The sequence below is a fragment of the Cinclus cinclus genome, chromosome 17 (genome assembly GCF_963662255.1).
Source record: "Cinclus cinclus chromosome 17, bCinCin1.1, whole genome shotgun sequence".
Classification (NCBI taxonomy): domain Eukaryota; kingdom Metazoa; phylum Chordata; class Aves; order Passeriformes; family Cinclidae; genus Cinclus; species Cinclus cinclus.
The window spans coordinates 2,773,574-2,791,297 of record NC_085062.1 but is presented as its reverse complement, the minus strand read 5'-3'; the positions used below and the strand labels follow the sequence as shown (position 1 = coordinate 2,791,297).

General features: G+C 41.6%; 1 protein-coding gene across 1 annotated transcript in view; it reads left to right on the top strand.

Moving 5' to 3' along the window:
- Window positions 1-16,156, top strand: part of IFT81 (intraflagellar transport 81) — a 36,262-nt gene extending 20,106 nt beyond the window's left edge. The window contains exons 11-18 of the mRNA XM_062504466.1: window positions 6,169-6,318; window positions 7,248-7,376; window positions 8,466-8,555; window positions 9,499-9,585; window positions 10,961-11,032; window positions 11,122-11,207; window positions 14,665-14,710; window positions 15,639-16,156. Coding sequence (XP_062360450.1) covers window positions 6,169-6,318; window positions 7,248-7,376; window positions 8,466-8,555; window positions 9,499-9,585; window positions 10,961-11,032; window positions 11,122-11,207; window positions 14,665-14,710; window positions 15,639-15,821 — 843 coding nt within the window. The 3' untranslated portion in view covers window positions 15,822-16,156. The remainder of the gene's footprint in view (window positions 1-6,168; window positions 6,319-7,247; window positions 7,377-8,465; window positions 8,556-9,498; window positions 9,586-10,960; window positions 11,033-11,121; window positions 11,208-14,664; window positions 14,711-15,638) is intronic.
- Window positions 16,157-17,724: the final 1,568 nt, after the last annotated feature.

Genomic DNA, 17,724 nt, shown 5'->3' with positions numbered 1-17,724 from the left:
AAGGAAGTGGCTCAAGACAGAAAAAGGGAAAGATCTCTTTTGGACATGACCTGCATTCCTTTTGTTCAAATATGTTCTGCTTTTGAACAGTTTTGCTTTTTTAAAAATATTTTCAAGTCTTCATTTTGCAGACTGAAAGATAAACGGCTAAGCAATTTGGAAAAAAACTGGCTTAAAATCAGAAATGTTTGTCTTTTCATATGAAGCATTTCCTGATTTGTAAAATTCTTTCTGCAAGGAAATGTGTATTGGCAAGGAAGCCAATATATAAATCCATGTCCTGTTCGTGTTTATTACTTCCTTAGGTGAAGTGCAGTGGTACTCACAGACACCAGTGCAAAGCAGTAAAAAGGGTGTTTCCTGTGCCTAAAGACTAGGAAAGGATTTGAATTCTTGATGGTTTTTGATCACTTCTGTTTCAAAGGTCATGGTTTCCTCATCTGGAAGGTGGAGACAGTGGTATTTAATTCTTTGTAAATGTCTGCTGCCAAAATTGCTGCACAGGGCCTTGGTGCTGGAGATTGTGCATCTCCTCAAAGCCAATGGCAAATGCACAGAGCCAGTCCTGCCTCAGGGTGGGGGTGTGAGGAGCCAGGGCTGGCAAGGAAGAGGTGATGAAGAAAAAGTGGCATGAGCAGGTTCTCCTTCCCCAGTGGAAGTCTGGGTTCTTCACTCCCAGGCAGCCTCCTGCTGCAGGTTTGTTTCTGGTATGTTCTGCTTTAGGATTTGTATTTCTGGTTCAGTGCTCTGCTGCTCCAGCTTTGAGGCAATAGCAAAGGAAATGTTGATTAATGTGGTGGTGAGCCAGTGCTGCAGTTCACGGGGACAGGAGGAGTTTGTCCATTCACCCTTCACTTCACACTCTGACAGCCAAGCTTCCTTACACTTTCCTCTTCCAGTCACTCCTTTGACATTTAGTTCCTCCATTTTTAAAAAGGCAGAAAGAGGGGGTTTTAACAAATAACTTTTCTGTCCTAAATTTAAATGGATTTTTTAATCAAAGTGTTACAGATCAAGCATTATTTTTCTCCTATACCCAGCATTTCTAATCTTTGCTTTGTCTCACTTTGCTCTGTCCTGTTATATCCCATGGCACTCCCAAGACTTGGCAATGGAAGAATCAGCACCTTCCTAACTCATGCTCCCAAGGCAGTATTTGGATCTCCAGCTTTAGTCCTTCATTCACCAAAAGGTCAGGCCTGGCTTAGGTTTTTAGCTGCTGGTGTTTTGCTTTCTTCCATAGTCATGAAAAGCATTCCACTGGATTTGAGAGGTTCTACACCTGGACAGAAGTCAGGAGAAACAGCAGGGAGTAACCAATTCATTTACATCAAACACAAAAAAAAAAAGCAGGAATAAATTGTCTGCTTCGGGGATTATGAAGTCTTTTTAAGTACTTCAATCAAAGTGCAGTGAGCAGGGGGCACAGTTGGCAGTTCCTCACTGCAGCTGTCAGATCCTGAAAATTAGGGAATCACATGTTGACACTTGGAATGCTGGATGGTTCAATTACAAGTGATCCTAGGTAAAGCTGGGATATTTTTAGCCCTTTATACAGCCCATTGTACTTTGCAGAGTTCAGCACAGGGCCCCAAGAATCCTGAGTTTCCCAGTGATTCTGAATCATCTCAGAGCTGTGCTGAGCTGCAGGAGTGGGAATTAGTCTGGTTTTGAGAACAGGGCATGGGAAATCCTCCCACTTTGTTCACAGGTGTGTGAGGTTTGCACATGCATTTACTTAAGGAATTGGATCTTTTTTCTGTACAAACGCTCATCCAAGCCTACCCCGCCCCTGGGAAAACAAGACAATGTTTCCATTTGCAAACAGAGAAAGCAGCCTCAGACCAAAGATCTTGCCACTGTTCCTCAAAAACTGTTGATCCACCTGAATCTGCCAGATTTTCGCTGGGGGAAGGTTCCCTCTCACCTGAACCAAACATATGCAGAGATTCAGGGAAGTCTCCCAGAGCTGACCACTCCCTCAGCACACCCTGCCATGGATGAATCCTGGATCTCATTGATCTGTGCATCTTCCCTGAGCACTGAAAGTGGGTTTTCATTATAAATCTTTGGACTGATCCAAAGTATTAGTAATGGCTGCTTTAATACTTCTTGCCTGACCAGAAGCAAGCACTCCTGGAAAATGCTAAGGAAGAGTTTTCCTGGCTGAGCTGTGCCATGAGCAGGCTGTAGGATACTTTCATTTTATTAGACTGAGGCTCTACTGCTCTTATCTATTAGAAGCTCATCCTTCTGTGTCTGAGTTATTAACTCTGTCCAACACTGGCTGTACTAGCTTAAATTTAGAGCCTCTTAGGAAAAAAATATGGAAAACCTGTCATGTTCAAGAACTTTTCCTTACTGAATTTTAATACTTTGGACAGTCTGTATCCCATTAATTAGTCTAGTTAGAAATTAAAACATCTGTTCCTTGGTTCTTAATGAAAATAATTATAGTCAGCTAAGATATTCTGCAATTATTGTGCTTATGCAAATAATTTTCTTAGTTAAATTTTATATTTGGAACCTTGTTTAGTTGTGTGTTTTTTTACAATTACTGCTTTATTTTCTGTAGTACTTTCATATGAAGAATATTTTGATTACAATAACACAATCAAATTGCTGCATTAATCCATAAAATACTATTTTAAAAGATTTTACTCCAAAGTGAGAGATTTATGTGGAGTTTGTTCCTTGAAGAAAACAATCTTTATTCATTTTCTCCTTTAATGATGGAATAAGAATCTTGTGAAAACTTCTCCTGGGGCAAATGTGAGGTTAAAGGAGATGAGGTGAGAAGCCTGTAGTGAAAATCCAAGGCTGCATAGAGGAGCTGGGCTCTGGTCCCAGTTCTGACCACAGAGGGCATGGGGTCACCACGCTGATGTCCTTTCCTGGAGGGGAACCTGCCAGGCTCTGGATGCCCCTGGAGAAGCCATTTCATGATTGGATTTTTATTTAGAACTGTTACAGTAATTCCTTCACTAAGTGTGGAGAGACTGAATCTGGTGATACTAACCTCTTCCAGATTTTGATAAATGGAGAAGCATAAAGTAGGTGCATTGCTGCATTCTTCCAATAAAAATGGAGTATAATCCAGGAAATCTGACCAGGAATTGTGCATACCTGTGTTATGTGTTATATGAGAAATCAAAATCCTCTTTTCATTCATTGTGTTCCATAATCTGCATTCCATGCTTGTTCTGTTACAGTCACCCATAAAAATAGCCAAGTGAAAAGGCAGAATCTTTGCTTGCTTTCCCTTGGATGGTTTTTGTGTCTCCAGGGGCTCTGACTCGGCTGACACAGGCTCCAGGCTGGTTTGCTTCCACTGCTCCACAGTGCCAGCTTGGTTCTTGTCCAGTCATTTAATCTTTGAAGCTGAAATAACTGCTTGTGTTAAATTGCTTGAGAAAGAAAAGCTACTGGTGGACATGGCCTTGACTGGAACATCAGTGCACGGGCAGATCCATGGGAATTCCACAGGATGAGCCTGCTGAGTTTGGACACAGGGAGCAGTTGCCTTGGTCTATGGGAAAATGCTGCTGCTCAGAAGTGGATTCCTTTGGTTACTTAACTTGAAAGTGATGTGGCCAAACAATGTTATTTCTCTGCGAACTATTCAAATTATTGAAAAGACCTTTCACCACAGTAAAATGCAGTGTTTTGTGGCATTGATTTCTCCTGTACACATGAGCTGTATAAAGCCTCAGAAGAAATGCTCACACAGATGAAAACATGGGTATTTTATATTTTCTTTTAATTTTTGGAAACCTGTGGAATGCCTCTCAACTTTTAGGCTGAAGAAGCCTTATTTTGCTGTAAGATCCCTACAAGCTGCTGATTTAAGTATAGTCAAATCTAAGAGCTCCAGCTCAGAACTTGGCCCTGGATCTAAAGGAGCCTTCAGTCAGAGACAATTTGAGGAGCTAATCTGTGCTGCCCTTGGAGTAAATCAGGTCTTTTGAACATTTTGCCAAATTATTGATTTTTCTATACAGATGATCACTTTCCTACTGTTATTTATATCTCTTTTACCCTGTTTGCTGCAATAAAAGCTGTGGGAAAGGTTAAGTTTGCTTTAAAAACCCAAAGGTTGTGCTGACATCCACCTCCTAAAAGGAGCACTTGTCACTGTGAGCAACTTGTAGTTCATTTGGGATGAAATTTGTATTATATAGTCCTAAGCTAATCAACTAATAATAGAACAGTGGTGGAATTGGTTCATTAATCAACAAGATCCTTTGACTTCCATTGTAAAATACATTATGCTTTGAATATTGAATATGCAAATACCCTACCTCCCACTCGAGCTATTTTCAAGACCTTAAAAGTGAAGAGAATTCCAGTTTGCTTTTCATCCTGGGATACACTGACAGAAGATAGTTCAGATTTGATAGCTCTGTGTGGTCACATATTAAGTTTAATCCTTTACCTCATTCTTTATTACATTCCACTGGTCAAATGAAATGTCCCAAGTATCAAGACAGATGACTGTGCTCCCCTTAGATTTTGCTCAGTTGGTTGGAGAGGCTGTATTTATACTTTTGTAATCATTTGGAAATCACAGAAAGCTTGTTATTGTCCAAACAATTAAAGGGAACAAAAGAGGTCTCTTTTATATTAATGAAGAGGATGTGATTGATTTTGCTGTGAAAAGGAATGAATTTAGTGCTACTGTATTAAATGTGCCAGTAATGTACCAGAGAGTGTGACAGGGGCTCAGGTGACCTTGAGTATCCTTGTCCAGGGTAGTAGCAGGATGTAGGATGTTATCCCAAAGCCTCACAGAGGCCAATCTGCATAGAGCACATTGAGTAATTTGTGGGTTTGTTCTTTCACCAAAAACGTTTATAGCTTTTGGCTTTAAAAATAGTTCTGGAGCGTAGCAAGAGAGAGGCAGCTTTGGCCTAGATATTGCACAGGATGGCAGATGAACAGGGTTGATTTCATTGTGGGCATTTTGCCCAGGACACTTTTTATAGAACATACAGTTACTCTGGGGGTTCTTAGCTTGTGGTCACATTGGGGGTTTGGGTTTATTCTGTAGAAGGGAAAGGGATAATTTCACAAAAAGAAAAATTAATGTAAATTTTGAAATTTAAATTATTTTACGTTTCAATTTCAAACCTGCATCAGTGGGAGTGGGATTAATTTTCCTCCTGGGGCTGCCTGGTCTGTGCTCCCTGCACACACTGAACACCTCCTCATCCAGGAGTATTCTGAAGCCTGTTCTTACATTATTTACTCTCATAAATTTTATTTGCTTTCCTTCTCTGGATCTGAATGCATTTTTTGAGTTGTGACTGGCATTTACCTCCTAGCTCTCATGTAAAATCCAAGAATAAGAACCGAGACTGCACAACACATGGAAAACATTAAAGCAAAAAAAAAAAAATCTTACCTGTTTGTTTCACCCCCTGGTGCTTGTGTTACAAATTGAACACACACCGGTCCAGGTGTACATTAGCTAAGGCTGTTGGACTGTAAGGATTTTTATTGTTTTACTCAGTCTTTAAGGAAAATACAAATTCTCCATTGCTTTAGATTTTGAGTCAAATAGATACTACATTTCTCTGTTTCTATGCAAGGGCTCTGCTTTTATTTTCCTGGGTTTGAAAACTTAGCCAGAGATATTATCTAGGTCTGCAGGAGTCAAGGAAAGAGAACAAGTTTTAACTACTGAGAATATTTAAAAAAAAAATCTTTTCCCTTGTCCTCTTCCCTTCCAATTTTGCTGCTGTCTGTGACCATGCAGGGCTGGGGCTCTGTTACAAGTGCAAATTACTGTTGCATTAAGTTTTTATTATCCATGACTCCCATAACGTTTTGCAAGGAATATTTACTTTTCCAGCTGTCAAATGGTGGCGAGCAGAAGGGAGTGATCTCAGGCCTGCAAATGAGTGAGCTGGGACAGAATCAGTGGAGCTGCTTTCCTTGATCTCACTCAGTGAATGAATGCAGAGCTGAACATAAATAGACCCTGGGAATCCTGAATTCCAGCTCTCTGTTCTAAACACTGCATTTTCCGTGAGCAGGACAAAGAGAACATAAATATGTTTTATTTATTAAATTTAATTATTTTATTTAATAAATAAACACATTTTATGCTGTGGCAAGGCCCTGCTTTGCTGTAAGTGAAGCGAGTTCCTGCTCTCTCCCCCCCAGTTCAAGCAGTACGTGAGCAAGCTCCGGAGCAAGAGCGCGTTTTACAAAAAGAAGCGGCTGGAAATGGCAGAAATCACGGCGGAGTACGGGATCCTGCAGAGGACTGAGGAGCTCCTGAGGCAGCGGCACGAGGCCGTTCAGCAGCAGCTGGTAACCTGAGCTCCAGCCCTCCCCTCCCCGGACAGCCTCAGCATCTCGGGGATGCTGCGGGCATTATTCCAGTGGCTGTCACCCTCAGCTCCTGCTGCTGAAGGAGCCATTGGGGTATAAAAGGTATATTTGTCTGCTGACTCTGAGGCTGCTGTACTCTGCGTCCATCAGGACTGGTCTGCAGCTTCTTTTTTAGACTGAGGGGCCTGACCCTGCTTTTTAAAGGCGATGGTAAATCTGTACAAATGCTGCTTAGGGCAAGGCTGGATGCTTGAATTACTTTTTTGGTATCCGTACATGTAGTAAGGGCTTAGGGAAGGACCAACAGCAAATAGGATGCAAGTTACTGCTGTAAAATATATAGGAATAGTATTTAAAGAAAGAGCAGGCGAGAAGGAAACATTCTAACCCCAGAATATTTAGAAAAAAATGTGTTTAAATTTAAAACTGGATGAATCTTCCCTAAGCCAGAACAGCAGCAGAAGGATTTCTGCTGTGGATAACCATAAGCATCCCAAATGCAGGAACACTCTCTGGTATTTTCTTTCAATCCCTGTGTTCTTGTTACCAAAAATACTTTACAAAATAATTAACTGCATCTTCTGATCAAGCAGACAGATTTTACATATTGAACTTCTTCTGAGCCTGACCTCCAGCCCACTTTACTCTGTGGAAGCTCTCTGTTCAGTTCATTGAGCATTGGATGACCAAATATTGTATTTACAGCAGGTTTTTATTGTCCTGCTGTTCAGGCACGAGATAAAATCTACTTTTCTGGAAGCTAGATTAATTATAATACATTGATTAATAAAATAAATTCATTACCGTACTTACCCTTTTCACTTCTTCGCAATATTTGGCTCCAAGAAGGAATTTGCTGTTTCTTGCTTAATGGACTCACATCCAGCATTTATTGTTTGTGTCTGCAGCAAGCAATTGAGGAGAAGAAAGGAATCTCTGGATACAGCTACACCCAGGAGGAGCTGGAAAGAGTCTCTGCAGTGAAGAGTGAAATGGATGAAGTGAAAGGCCAGACATTAGATAACATGTCTGAAATGGTGATTTTAGCTTTAATCTATTGCATTTCCTCAGTCTGAGTATCTGGTTCCTCAGCATATAAAACCCAATTTAATGTTTTTGTTTGGGTTTGTAATGTTCCTTTAATCTGTGTTTATACATATATATATAAATATTTCTAACAAACACATCTGAAAAGATAATCTTGAGAGAGTTTAGTAAAATATGCGTTTCTTTTCTTTAAAATCCTACAAATCCTTATTTTCTCCCCTTCAGAAACTTCAGGGATATCACATCTTCTTGTCTTTTTTACTTTTTTTTTTGTGATTTCAGAAGTGGTTTCATATTTGTTCTTATTTGACACATTATTTGAAAGAGATGAATGGTTTGAATCTGTAATGGAGGCTTTTTCTAAAATGTTTGTAAATCACTGGAGTTAAGCATTTGTTGAAAAGATACTTAATATGCTTAAAGAACTAAACAGCTTGTCTTTTTCTTTATAGCCTGGTTTTCAATTGCCCTTAGAACTGTCATGTTTTAATTTACCTGCCCACATAGCCATAAAAGCAAGAAAGAACTTGAATTTCTAATTTAAAACTATTATAAGAAAGCAAAAAGCAAAATAGCATCTTTTTAACTCTTTAGGGCACTTTTAAAATAAAATGGTGCAACTAAAATAGAATTACTCTCAAACAGAAAGGTGGATGCAATTTGAATTTTCAGTCCAAATATATCAATTTTAGCATTTTCAAGCTTTATTTAACCTATGCAAACGTATTTGTTTTCTTAAGGATTTCTTCCTTTCTCTGAGCCCCCTCTGTGCATCCTCTTCACCTCCCCTACTCCTTCTTTGGTGTGTGGCACATGGGCAGTGCCCTGGACTTCTTTGGGATGTTCTCAGTTGGAACAATGGGAACAGAATTTGCCTCATTTGTGGGAATGACCCCACTGCCAGATGGGCTCTTCCCCTTTCTTAATTAGGCCTGAACTTCAGTTGTATAATTAAGGTTTCATCACACTTTTTTTCTCTTTATGTTTTGGTTTACTTCCCTTTCTTGTCACGTTACTAATTACATAAATGTACAATTAGGGTCATAGAGTTAAAGAATATTATTTTGTCCCTTTCTCAGGTGAAGAAACTGAATGCCATGGTGGCAGAGAAGAAGGCAAGCCTTGCTCCTGTCATCAAAGAGCTGAGGCAGCTGCGTCAGAACTGCCAGGTTTGTAGAAATACCCCTCTCTTTCTGTTTAAATCCAGTCAAACCCACAAATAAATCCAATTTACAGATCTCTGAAGTGCTCTACAAGGACATGATCAACTCTGAGGGCAAGCTGGAAATAGCAGAATGTGTCAACAGCGTTTGCAGCAGGCAACGTGCTAAAGGTTGGGATTTGTAAAAGCTGACAGTGCAGGCACATAATCCAGTCCTTTACAGCAATTTTAAAAATTACTACATCAGGGGAAAATGTGAAAAGTCATAGTTCAAACCCAAAGCCAAGTTAGTTTCAGATTAGTTGCAAAGCTATTTCTGTATTTCAGCACTGGTGATCCCAACCAACACTGTCCTTTCTGAGTGGACTGCAGATAACTTCTCATCCAAATGTTGGCTACATTGATCTAGTTCCTGCATTAGTCTGTGGCACTGACAAATTTGTCCATTTGTTCTCAAAATTTTATAGAGAGCTGGGGAAAAAAGTCTTTTGGGTCTACAGCTGGCATAAGTTGGCTCAATACCATGGAATTAAATAAACTGATGCATTTATCTATCAATGAAATTTCCAGAAAAACCTACTTTTAATGGTTCCATTCAAATGTCAGCATATGAAATCCAGCAAAGGTGTTGGTTGTGCACAAGTGAAAATCTGGCTTTTCATAGGGAGCACTTATATTGATCCTTTCTTAATGTCTATTTTAATCATTATTTGTTCTTTCTTCTTGCAAACACAGCCTTGTTACCCTGGCAGGGTACAGAGGGAATTTCCTTCTCTCTGATCCCAGAATGTGAGGGGGTTGGTGGCTTCCCTGTGTAACCACAGCCATGTGCCAGCCAGGGTCACACTCCTGAGCGTGCCAGGAGCTGGGGCTGGTGTGTGAGGGGCTGAGTGTCACATGCCAGTCAAAGGAAGATTTCATTGATGTGCCCTTTTGTCCTTTTCACCAAGGAATTAACTCAAGAATGTGAGGAGAAGAAAATCCAGTATGACAGTTGTGCAGCCGGGTTGGAGACCAATCGCTCGGCGCTGGAGCAGGTGAAGTGGGGCTGGCTCCTGCACATGCATAGATGCTGTGCTGTATTGTGTATGTGAAATATATACCACAAATGCTGTGCTACAGTGTTTTCCTGCCCTCCCTCAGCATGTGGAAAGTACAAATCCAGTCAGTGAGTCAGTGTGACCCACAGGTCATGCCTGAAGCTGCTGTGTGGGGTGGCTCAGATCCTGAACAGCAGCACATGGACTCAGGTTGCTTCATCCAGCTCTGATCTGAAATCCTGCTGCTCTGGACAGTGTCTGTTAGGGAAGAATTTGACCATAAAATAAAGACTAATTGATCAAGACAAATCTTTATATGCAGTTAGCAGTTTCACTGCATTAGCAACAAATTCAATGGATAATTAGTGACTGAAACTGGTGGTGTGGAGACTTCATTAAATGGGACTGTCTTGTATTCCTGTTTGTCTCACTCCATCACTCCTGTGAATTTTGATTGGGCTTGGTTTCTCAAGACCTTGCCCTCAGAAGAAAACACTTCAAGGTAAACAAGGAGTACCTTTAAAGTGGGGTGGATATAAAGACATTTACTTTCCTGCTTTAAAAGTTCCTTTGTAGGGTCCTTCATGCCAGATGGACCTGGTATGAAATGGACCTTCCAAAGGAACTATTTTACAACAGCAATTGAGGCTTTTCTTCTTGGCAGACAACTCTTAGTCATTTTCTACCATGTGGTGACAATCACATCCATTGACTGAGCTGGACATGAGTTGAACTGCAGAATTCAGTTTTCCAGCTGATGGTCTGAAAATCACACAGTGACGGAGCTCTGGAATTGGAAATGATGTGCAGCCTGGAATGAGCACAGGAATTCCATTGGGATCATGAGGTTTTTTGGGAATGGACCGTTTAGAGATGGAAGGAACCCGCTATTTCTAGACTCCTCCACATAATTATTGATTGGTGATTAACATACTATTGGCATGTCTGTAGCTGCTAACATGCACTTTGCAGCTGTGTTCCAGGAAATGCTTGTTCACAATTGTGCCTGGCACTTCAGCTGTGCTGAGGAACAGGAATCTTGGCAGCACTGCTGAAGTGTCTGTTAGAAGTCAGGCATTAATAAAAACCTGTTAACAGCCATTTTGCATCTCTGACTGTGACTGAAACTGCAAATCTAAAACCACTCGGTTGTCTTTCACTCCAAAAGAGACTTGTGAGAAGCCCAAATTATATAATATCATACAATAATATATAATAATAATATATTTGAGTAATTATCAAATTATTATTATTATTGTTGTCGTTATTGTTAATATTATTATTATTATCTCATAGTTTATATGGCAACACAGGGAATCTCCTGGGAACTTGCAGTCACCATGTCCTTTGGAATCTTACTCTTTTCCCACAGGAAGTGAAAGGGCTTCTTGAGGAGTGTGCCCAGGAAGAGAGCAACTACCATTACATTAACTGCATGAAAAGGGTGAGAGCACAAACTGTGCACTGTGAAATGAAATGGCAATTGTAACACATACACCCATATATCTTTTTAAATGATCCATTTCTTTGCAGAACCTGGAGATCCAGCTGCAGCGTGCCAAGGAGGAACTGAAGGCCTACATGTCCCCAGACCCGCAGGAGCGGCGCAGGGCGGTTCGGTGAGCGGGGCAGGGCACTCCCCAAGGGAGGATTCTCTCCCTTTGGGGTGACTTGAAGGAGATTCACAAACTGAGGCTGAAGTCAGGAATTTTCTCATTGGCATTTGGGTTGGAGGAGTTCACCTGATAAATTTAGAAACACTATAATAATCTAAAAATAAGCATCTCGGATTCCAGCCTATACTGCTGTAAATGTTCGAGTTCTCTCAGACATACCAGGAGATCTGCCCTTCCCACTGGAGATTCTCAGCCCAGGAGAGGCTTTAACTGGCAGCCCCACACTCTGAGGATGGTTCTGCACCTTCTCATGAACCTCCATCCTTACCCTCAGTTTCACTGACTCCAGTAAAAAGCCACTTCCTTCATCCCATGACTCTTTTCAGGACCCCTTGCCTTTGACTGGCAGGGAGAGAAACAGGAAATACTATAAATTGAGCAGCTGATTATTTTTGGTGTAGTTTTCTATTTTAAATAGAATTTTTTCCTGCCAAAGATGGAAATGTTTTCTGAGAATGAGATATTTCTGATTCATTATCTGTGCTAAGAAGTCTAAATGTTACCACGTCATAGAGATTTTTTACACTTAACTAAGTGTAACTTAACTAAATATTTTTGTAAAAGTATCCTGTTGAAAATTTTGTGTATGTTCAATCTTCTAATACAATGCAAATGCTGAAACAAAATTCAGGCAACAGTCAACAAACTGTTTTAAAATTAAGCATCAGGAAAATCCAAAACATTTATAATTTCCAGCTGGTAAAAGTGTCAGAATATCCAGGGCTTATTCTTCATCATTAGTTTTTCAAATTTCCAGAATATTGCATGAAATAGAAGTTCTGTCTTCCAGAAAAGTAAATCTTAGATCCTTTTTGTCAACAAAATAATCCAGTTAGTGTCAGTAGTTTTACAAGGTGGTCTTTGCTTCCCCATCATAGTATTTCCCAGGCACAAAAACATTTATCAAAACAGTTTTAAAATTTGTGTTGGCTTAGTTTTATGGCCATTGATAGGGAAATGTGTCAAACAGTGAGACAACTCCAGGGATTCTCTCAGGAGAATCCATCAGACCCTTCCTGAAGCCCCTTGCCCTGTATCTCCATGTTCTAGAACAGGAGGCAGAGATCACCAGGAAGGAAAGGACCAGAATAACATCCATCACAGAGACCTTCTGCAAGGATGTGAGGCATGGGAGTGCTCAAACACTGTGGAGTAAAGAGTGTAGGAAAGTAAGAGTAAGCAAAGAAACAAAACTACAAACGTTGTGGAGAGAGAAGGATGAGGAGAGAGAAGGTGATGGAGGCTGAGAAGGCTCTTGTTCCATCTCACAAAATCATGAAAGGCTGTAGGAAATAAACATGTATCTAATGAAGGAAAGATGAAACAGCACAATTAAACAGAAGGCTGAACAGATAAAACCTTAGAGATGATGTGAATATTCATGAAGATGAGGAGCAGCTGAGGCAGCAGGCTCAGACAACGGGGAATGGGAGCTCAGGTTGGTTCATTCCAACTCAGACACTTGGGAATTGAACCTCAGGATGTGGGGATTCACACGGAGCAGCCATCAGAGGCCAGTGCTGGCATGGAGCACGAGCCCAGCTATGCAATCCCAGGTGTGGAGAGGGAATGTGAGCAGAGGCAAGGTTACCCCTCTGTGCTGTCCCCGTTTCACTCCCGACTGTGGAAATTATCCTCCCACAGGGACCAGCCGCAGTCCTGACCTTTCTAAGAGGTCACAGAGCTGTCTCATTTCAATGAGTTGCAGCAAAATTCAATAGAGAGATCTTAGCAAAATATAAAATGAGACATTACATTTTTCTCTAGACATCCCTTTAGAACCTGAACGTATTTTTCAGCAAGGGCTGGAATGTAAACGGAGTAAAAATGAACCATAAATAGAATTGCAGTTTCCTAACAACGTATTGAACAAAAAATGTCTTAATTCAGACCCTCTTTATTGAATATAAACTCTCTGTTCCGTGGAGTCACTTGTTAGGAATGTGAAAAGTTAATTTTCTTTTCTAAAAATAGAAAGTTGTGGGGTTTTAACAAAGTTATTAAGTTACATTCTTTCCAGTCATCATTATAAATAGTAAAGAAAAACTTACTAGGAAAGACATAAAATCTTCTGATGATTACTCTGAAAACTCTACTTTGAAAAAAAGGGAGGGTGTTCTAGAGGCCAAATGTGTGAGAATACATGCTGTGTGCCAGGCCAAAGAAACAGCTTCAACCTCACCTCCAGCTGGGTGAGGATTGCTGGGATCAGTGGGACAGCACAGCACCTGGAGCATCCTCAGCACAGCTCTGATCTGTTCTGGCTGGAATTGTCCAAGAGCAAGAGATCCTAAAGTGATCCAGCTCCATTCCTGTGGAGACAGGACCAGATGGCCCCAGGCTCAAGTGCTCCAGTCAAAGTCCTGGAGTACTTGGGAGAAAGGGAAGGAATAAGGGAACACAATGCTTTGGGTCCACACAGCTGCTCTCACACTCCAGGAAACCTTCAGGCTCTGGCACCATGAAGGCTGACATTTCTTTCTGGAAATCAGGATTTCTGTTCTCAGAGGTCGTCTACCCTGAGCACTTTGGAAACCTCCTTATATGAGCTGGGTTATTTTGAATTCCACTAGCTGACTCTCACACCAGAGAAATGTAATAATTACACCCAAAATATAATTGATTTTTTTTTTCAAGTTCCCTCAGTGCATAGATTTTTATTTTTTTCCTATTGTCACATTTCAGAAAAGCTGAAGATAAATCAGTCCCTGTGCTGTCTGTGGACAGTGCTGTTGTGGTTTGCATATTTTACTGTCAGGGGTCATGTGTCAGCTTTGGGTATGGCAGAGTGATGTGGCCACTTGGTACAGACAGAGGTGGCCAGCCAGAATTTTCCATGCTGAATGGCAGCATTAACACTTCTCAGCCCTGAAACATGAGGGCAGATTTCTGGGAGAGGAAGGTGCAACATTGCCACTGCACTCACTGGACTTGTCAGGCCTGGCTGAAATGCTATTCCCCCTCATTCCTGGACTTTCCCACTCATTCCAACACTGCATTCACAGCAATTAAGGGCTGTGGGTCTGTAAATTCTGACACTTGCACAAGTGAGGCCGTGGCTCCCCTCAGGATGTCACCAGGATAAATTAATTACAAAAAGGATCAGGATCTCATCTGCATGGTCTCCCTGTTGCCCTCAAGCTGGAAGGAGCAGTGACCATGCCTGCTTCAAAAATGTAAGAGACCTTAGCCAGTATCACTTTTCTCAGCTGCACAGCTGAGACAAGGAGATCTGATCCTTCATACCAAGGGATGTGATGTCCAATGACAAAAAGGTTTATTTGTGTTTCCTCTTTTATCTCATTTATGAACCTCCCAATATCTCCATAATTTTCCATGTTTGCATCATAATTTTGTCCTAGAACCAAATCATGATAAAATAATTTTATGTTTCCTTCAGAGAACAGTATACGCGAATAATCCTTGAACAAGAAAACCTTGGGAAGGTAAGAAAGAGATTTTTACCTTGTACAGCCATTGTACAGCTCATATGTTTGTAGGGCTTATTCCCAAAGGCTGTGGTCAGTCTTTTATAAAAAGCATTGTGCAGCCTACAAAGAAAATTCCATCACTGCTGGCATTGGTAATTAATACCCTGGAAGAGGATCCTGCTCCCTCCTCAGGGCTTGATTTCCTGCAGGGAACAGCATGAGCTGCTGTAAGGGATAGGCAAACAGCTCGATGTGACAGCACATTCCCTGAAAACCATTTGGATAAGACCCTGAAACAGGGGCATAACGAAGTGTGCCAGCTCAGATTTTCTGTTGTATATAAAGCAACCTGTTGAAGACAATAAATTCTGAGCCTGTCACCCTTATCACTGCTGCTAAAGGCCAGGGGATCGGCGGCGTCAGACAAAAGCACTTGTCCAGTTTTAATCTTGTCTGAAGCTCAGATCAGCAGGGACGAGGCTGGGCTTAGCAAGTCACACCAAACAGCTTTTATTAATTTCCTTTTCTTAGTCAGTCTGAGTGATTTTTACAGGTCTGGGCTGCCTCTGTTAATAATTAGGAGGGGGTTTAATTGTAAAACATTGATTTCATGTTAGAGTCTCATGATATGAATCCATTGTGGGTTGCACCTTGATACTGCAAGAGTTCTGCATGGAGATGATGTCAGATTTTTAGCAGAAGTTCTCAAATAGATAAGACTAATATTTAGACAGTTAAAAGCCATGGAAATAGTTGTCAATCCATACAAAGATCTAAGTCCCAGGTGTTAATGCCTTTAGAACTTGCAGGGAGTGTTATCACTTTGAATAAAACAATATTTCCATAGCATATAAAATATCTGTCATTCCAAGCAGCTTATATGAGCAACTTTTGTGGTGTAAAGCTGTTGCAGAAATCTGGTATTTTTGTTTTTTTTTAACAGAAACTACGAGAGAAACAGAAAGTTGTACGGGAAAGTCACGGGCCAAATATGAAGCAAATGAAAATGTGGCAGGACTTTGAGCAATTAATGGAATGCAAGAGAGAATGTTTTCTGAAACAACAAAATCAAGCAGCCATTGGCCAGATAATTCAGGAAGGAGGTAAAGATAGGCTTGTGTTATAAATTCTTCCTCCTGATATCCACATGAAGTAGGGAGGCTCTTGTTAAATACTGTTGCTTTCATCAATTCTACAATTTTTGTACATGGTTTGGTTTTGGAGCGTAAACAGAGAGAGCAAAGAACCCCTCTGCAAGCTTTTGCTCCAGTGTCTCAGTGACAATGTGCCATGGTTAGAAGCTGTTGGGAGGGCTGCACTGGGGTGAACCTGCTCGTAAATCCGTGCTTTATGAGGCCAGGAATGGCACCCATCTGTTGGGAGATCAAAGGGAAACAAATCCTTCTGCAGGGTCACAGAAAACTCACCTAATTGCTCTGCCTCTTATTCTCAATCGATAAGGTTACATTTTTGCAAGGCCTGCGACTTGATATTGTGTAACTGTGGCACTCCTGGCTTGGCCCTGCTGTCCCCATTGTCCTTACCCAGGCAGTGTGGCAGCAGGAGCAGGGCTGCTGTCAGCCTGGCCCCAGACACTCCTGCTCATTCTTTCCTTGCACGGTTGAGCTCAGCTGATTGCCTGCAGAACAATCACTTGGATTCTGAGCTTTTCCATTATCTTTTGCTGTTGTTAACAGAAGGTTTTTTTCTTGCACGTTTACCTCCTTTATATCTTCTAAGTTGCTGGTGTGAAAATGCAAAGGGAAGCATTTCCCCAGGGAGGAGTTTTGAGCTGTTTTGTCTCCACAGTGCAATTCCTAAGGGACTACACACACAAAGAGAGTCATCCCAGGGCTGGAGGTTATCCCTGGATGTAGATATGGCCCAGGGGTTCCTCCATCTGGCAGGAACAGCCCTGAGCTGGGAGTGTCAGGCAGCTGTCCCTGCCCTCAGAGGAGCCCCAGGGCTGAGCCAGGGGCACAGGGATGGAGGTGAGGACTGAGAGTGTCCCTCACACGTCACCATTGTCACCATTCCGGATGAGCAGCTCCTGGCCCCCCTCACACATCAGCAGCACAGAGATAATTCTGTGGGACCAGAACTCCTGCTGTTCTCCTTTGGCTTACTGGATTCCTAGATAGGTTGGTGGAGTTTTTTATAGTTTTTCCTGCCTGAAGTAGAATGAATTTTTTCATGATATAAAAGAAGTTATTTTGCTTTCTTTGATACCTAACTATGAGATCTTCTGCTGGTTTCTATATCCAGAGAGTATGGTAATTATAGAGTTCCTGATTTTCCTTTGCAATAAATATATTTGTTAACAGGACTAAAATAAAAGCTGGCAAAACTACATTTTGACTGTATGGTATTCTTTTTTTAAAAAATTTTTTAGGTGAAAGAAGGAAATTTTTGGTGGCTGGGCCACAGGAAAAATGGGTTATTTAATGACATTTATTTGAGAAGCCTCCAAAGGGCTCACAGTGTGAGGAGTGGGTCTCACATCCACAGATCCCAGGACATCCTCATGCCAGCCCTCCCACACTGCCAAATAGCTGGGGGTAGTTTTTCCCAACAGCTGCACACTGACCCTCCCCAGGCCAGGGAGAAGAGCAGGGTGCCCCTGGCACAGGGTGGAAGGAAGGCACAGGTAGAGCTGTGCCACCACCCCCTGCCTCCAGGAACTGATTGCTGCAGGATTTAGTGAGGCAGGGAAGGAATCTCTGGCAGGGAGAAACTCAGGATCCTAAGGCCAGGCTGTGTGGGGTGGGCACAGCCATCTCCAGAGACACCTGGGTGCTTTGTGCCTCCTGCCCTGTGCCATCATCCCCACACAGCACCTGCACAGGGCTGCAGAGCTGGAAAAGCCACAGCAGTCCCATTCCTGGACTTCCAACGGAGGCATTTGCTGAAGGCTTGACAGCAATAGTAAAATAACACAGACAAGGAGATATGAGACATGCTGAAAACGTGGGATAATCACCAAAAATGGACATTTAGGTTACTTAGGAATCAGCCTGTGGTTGAGAGTT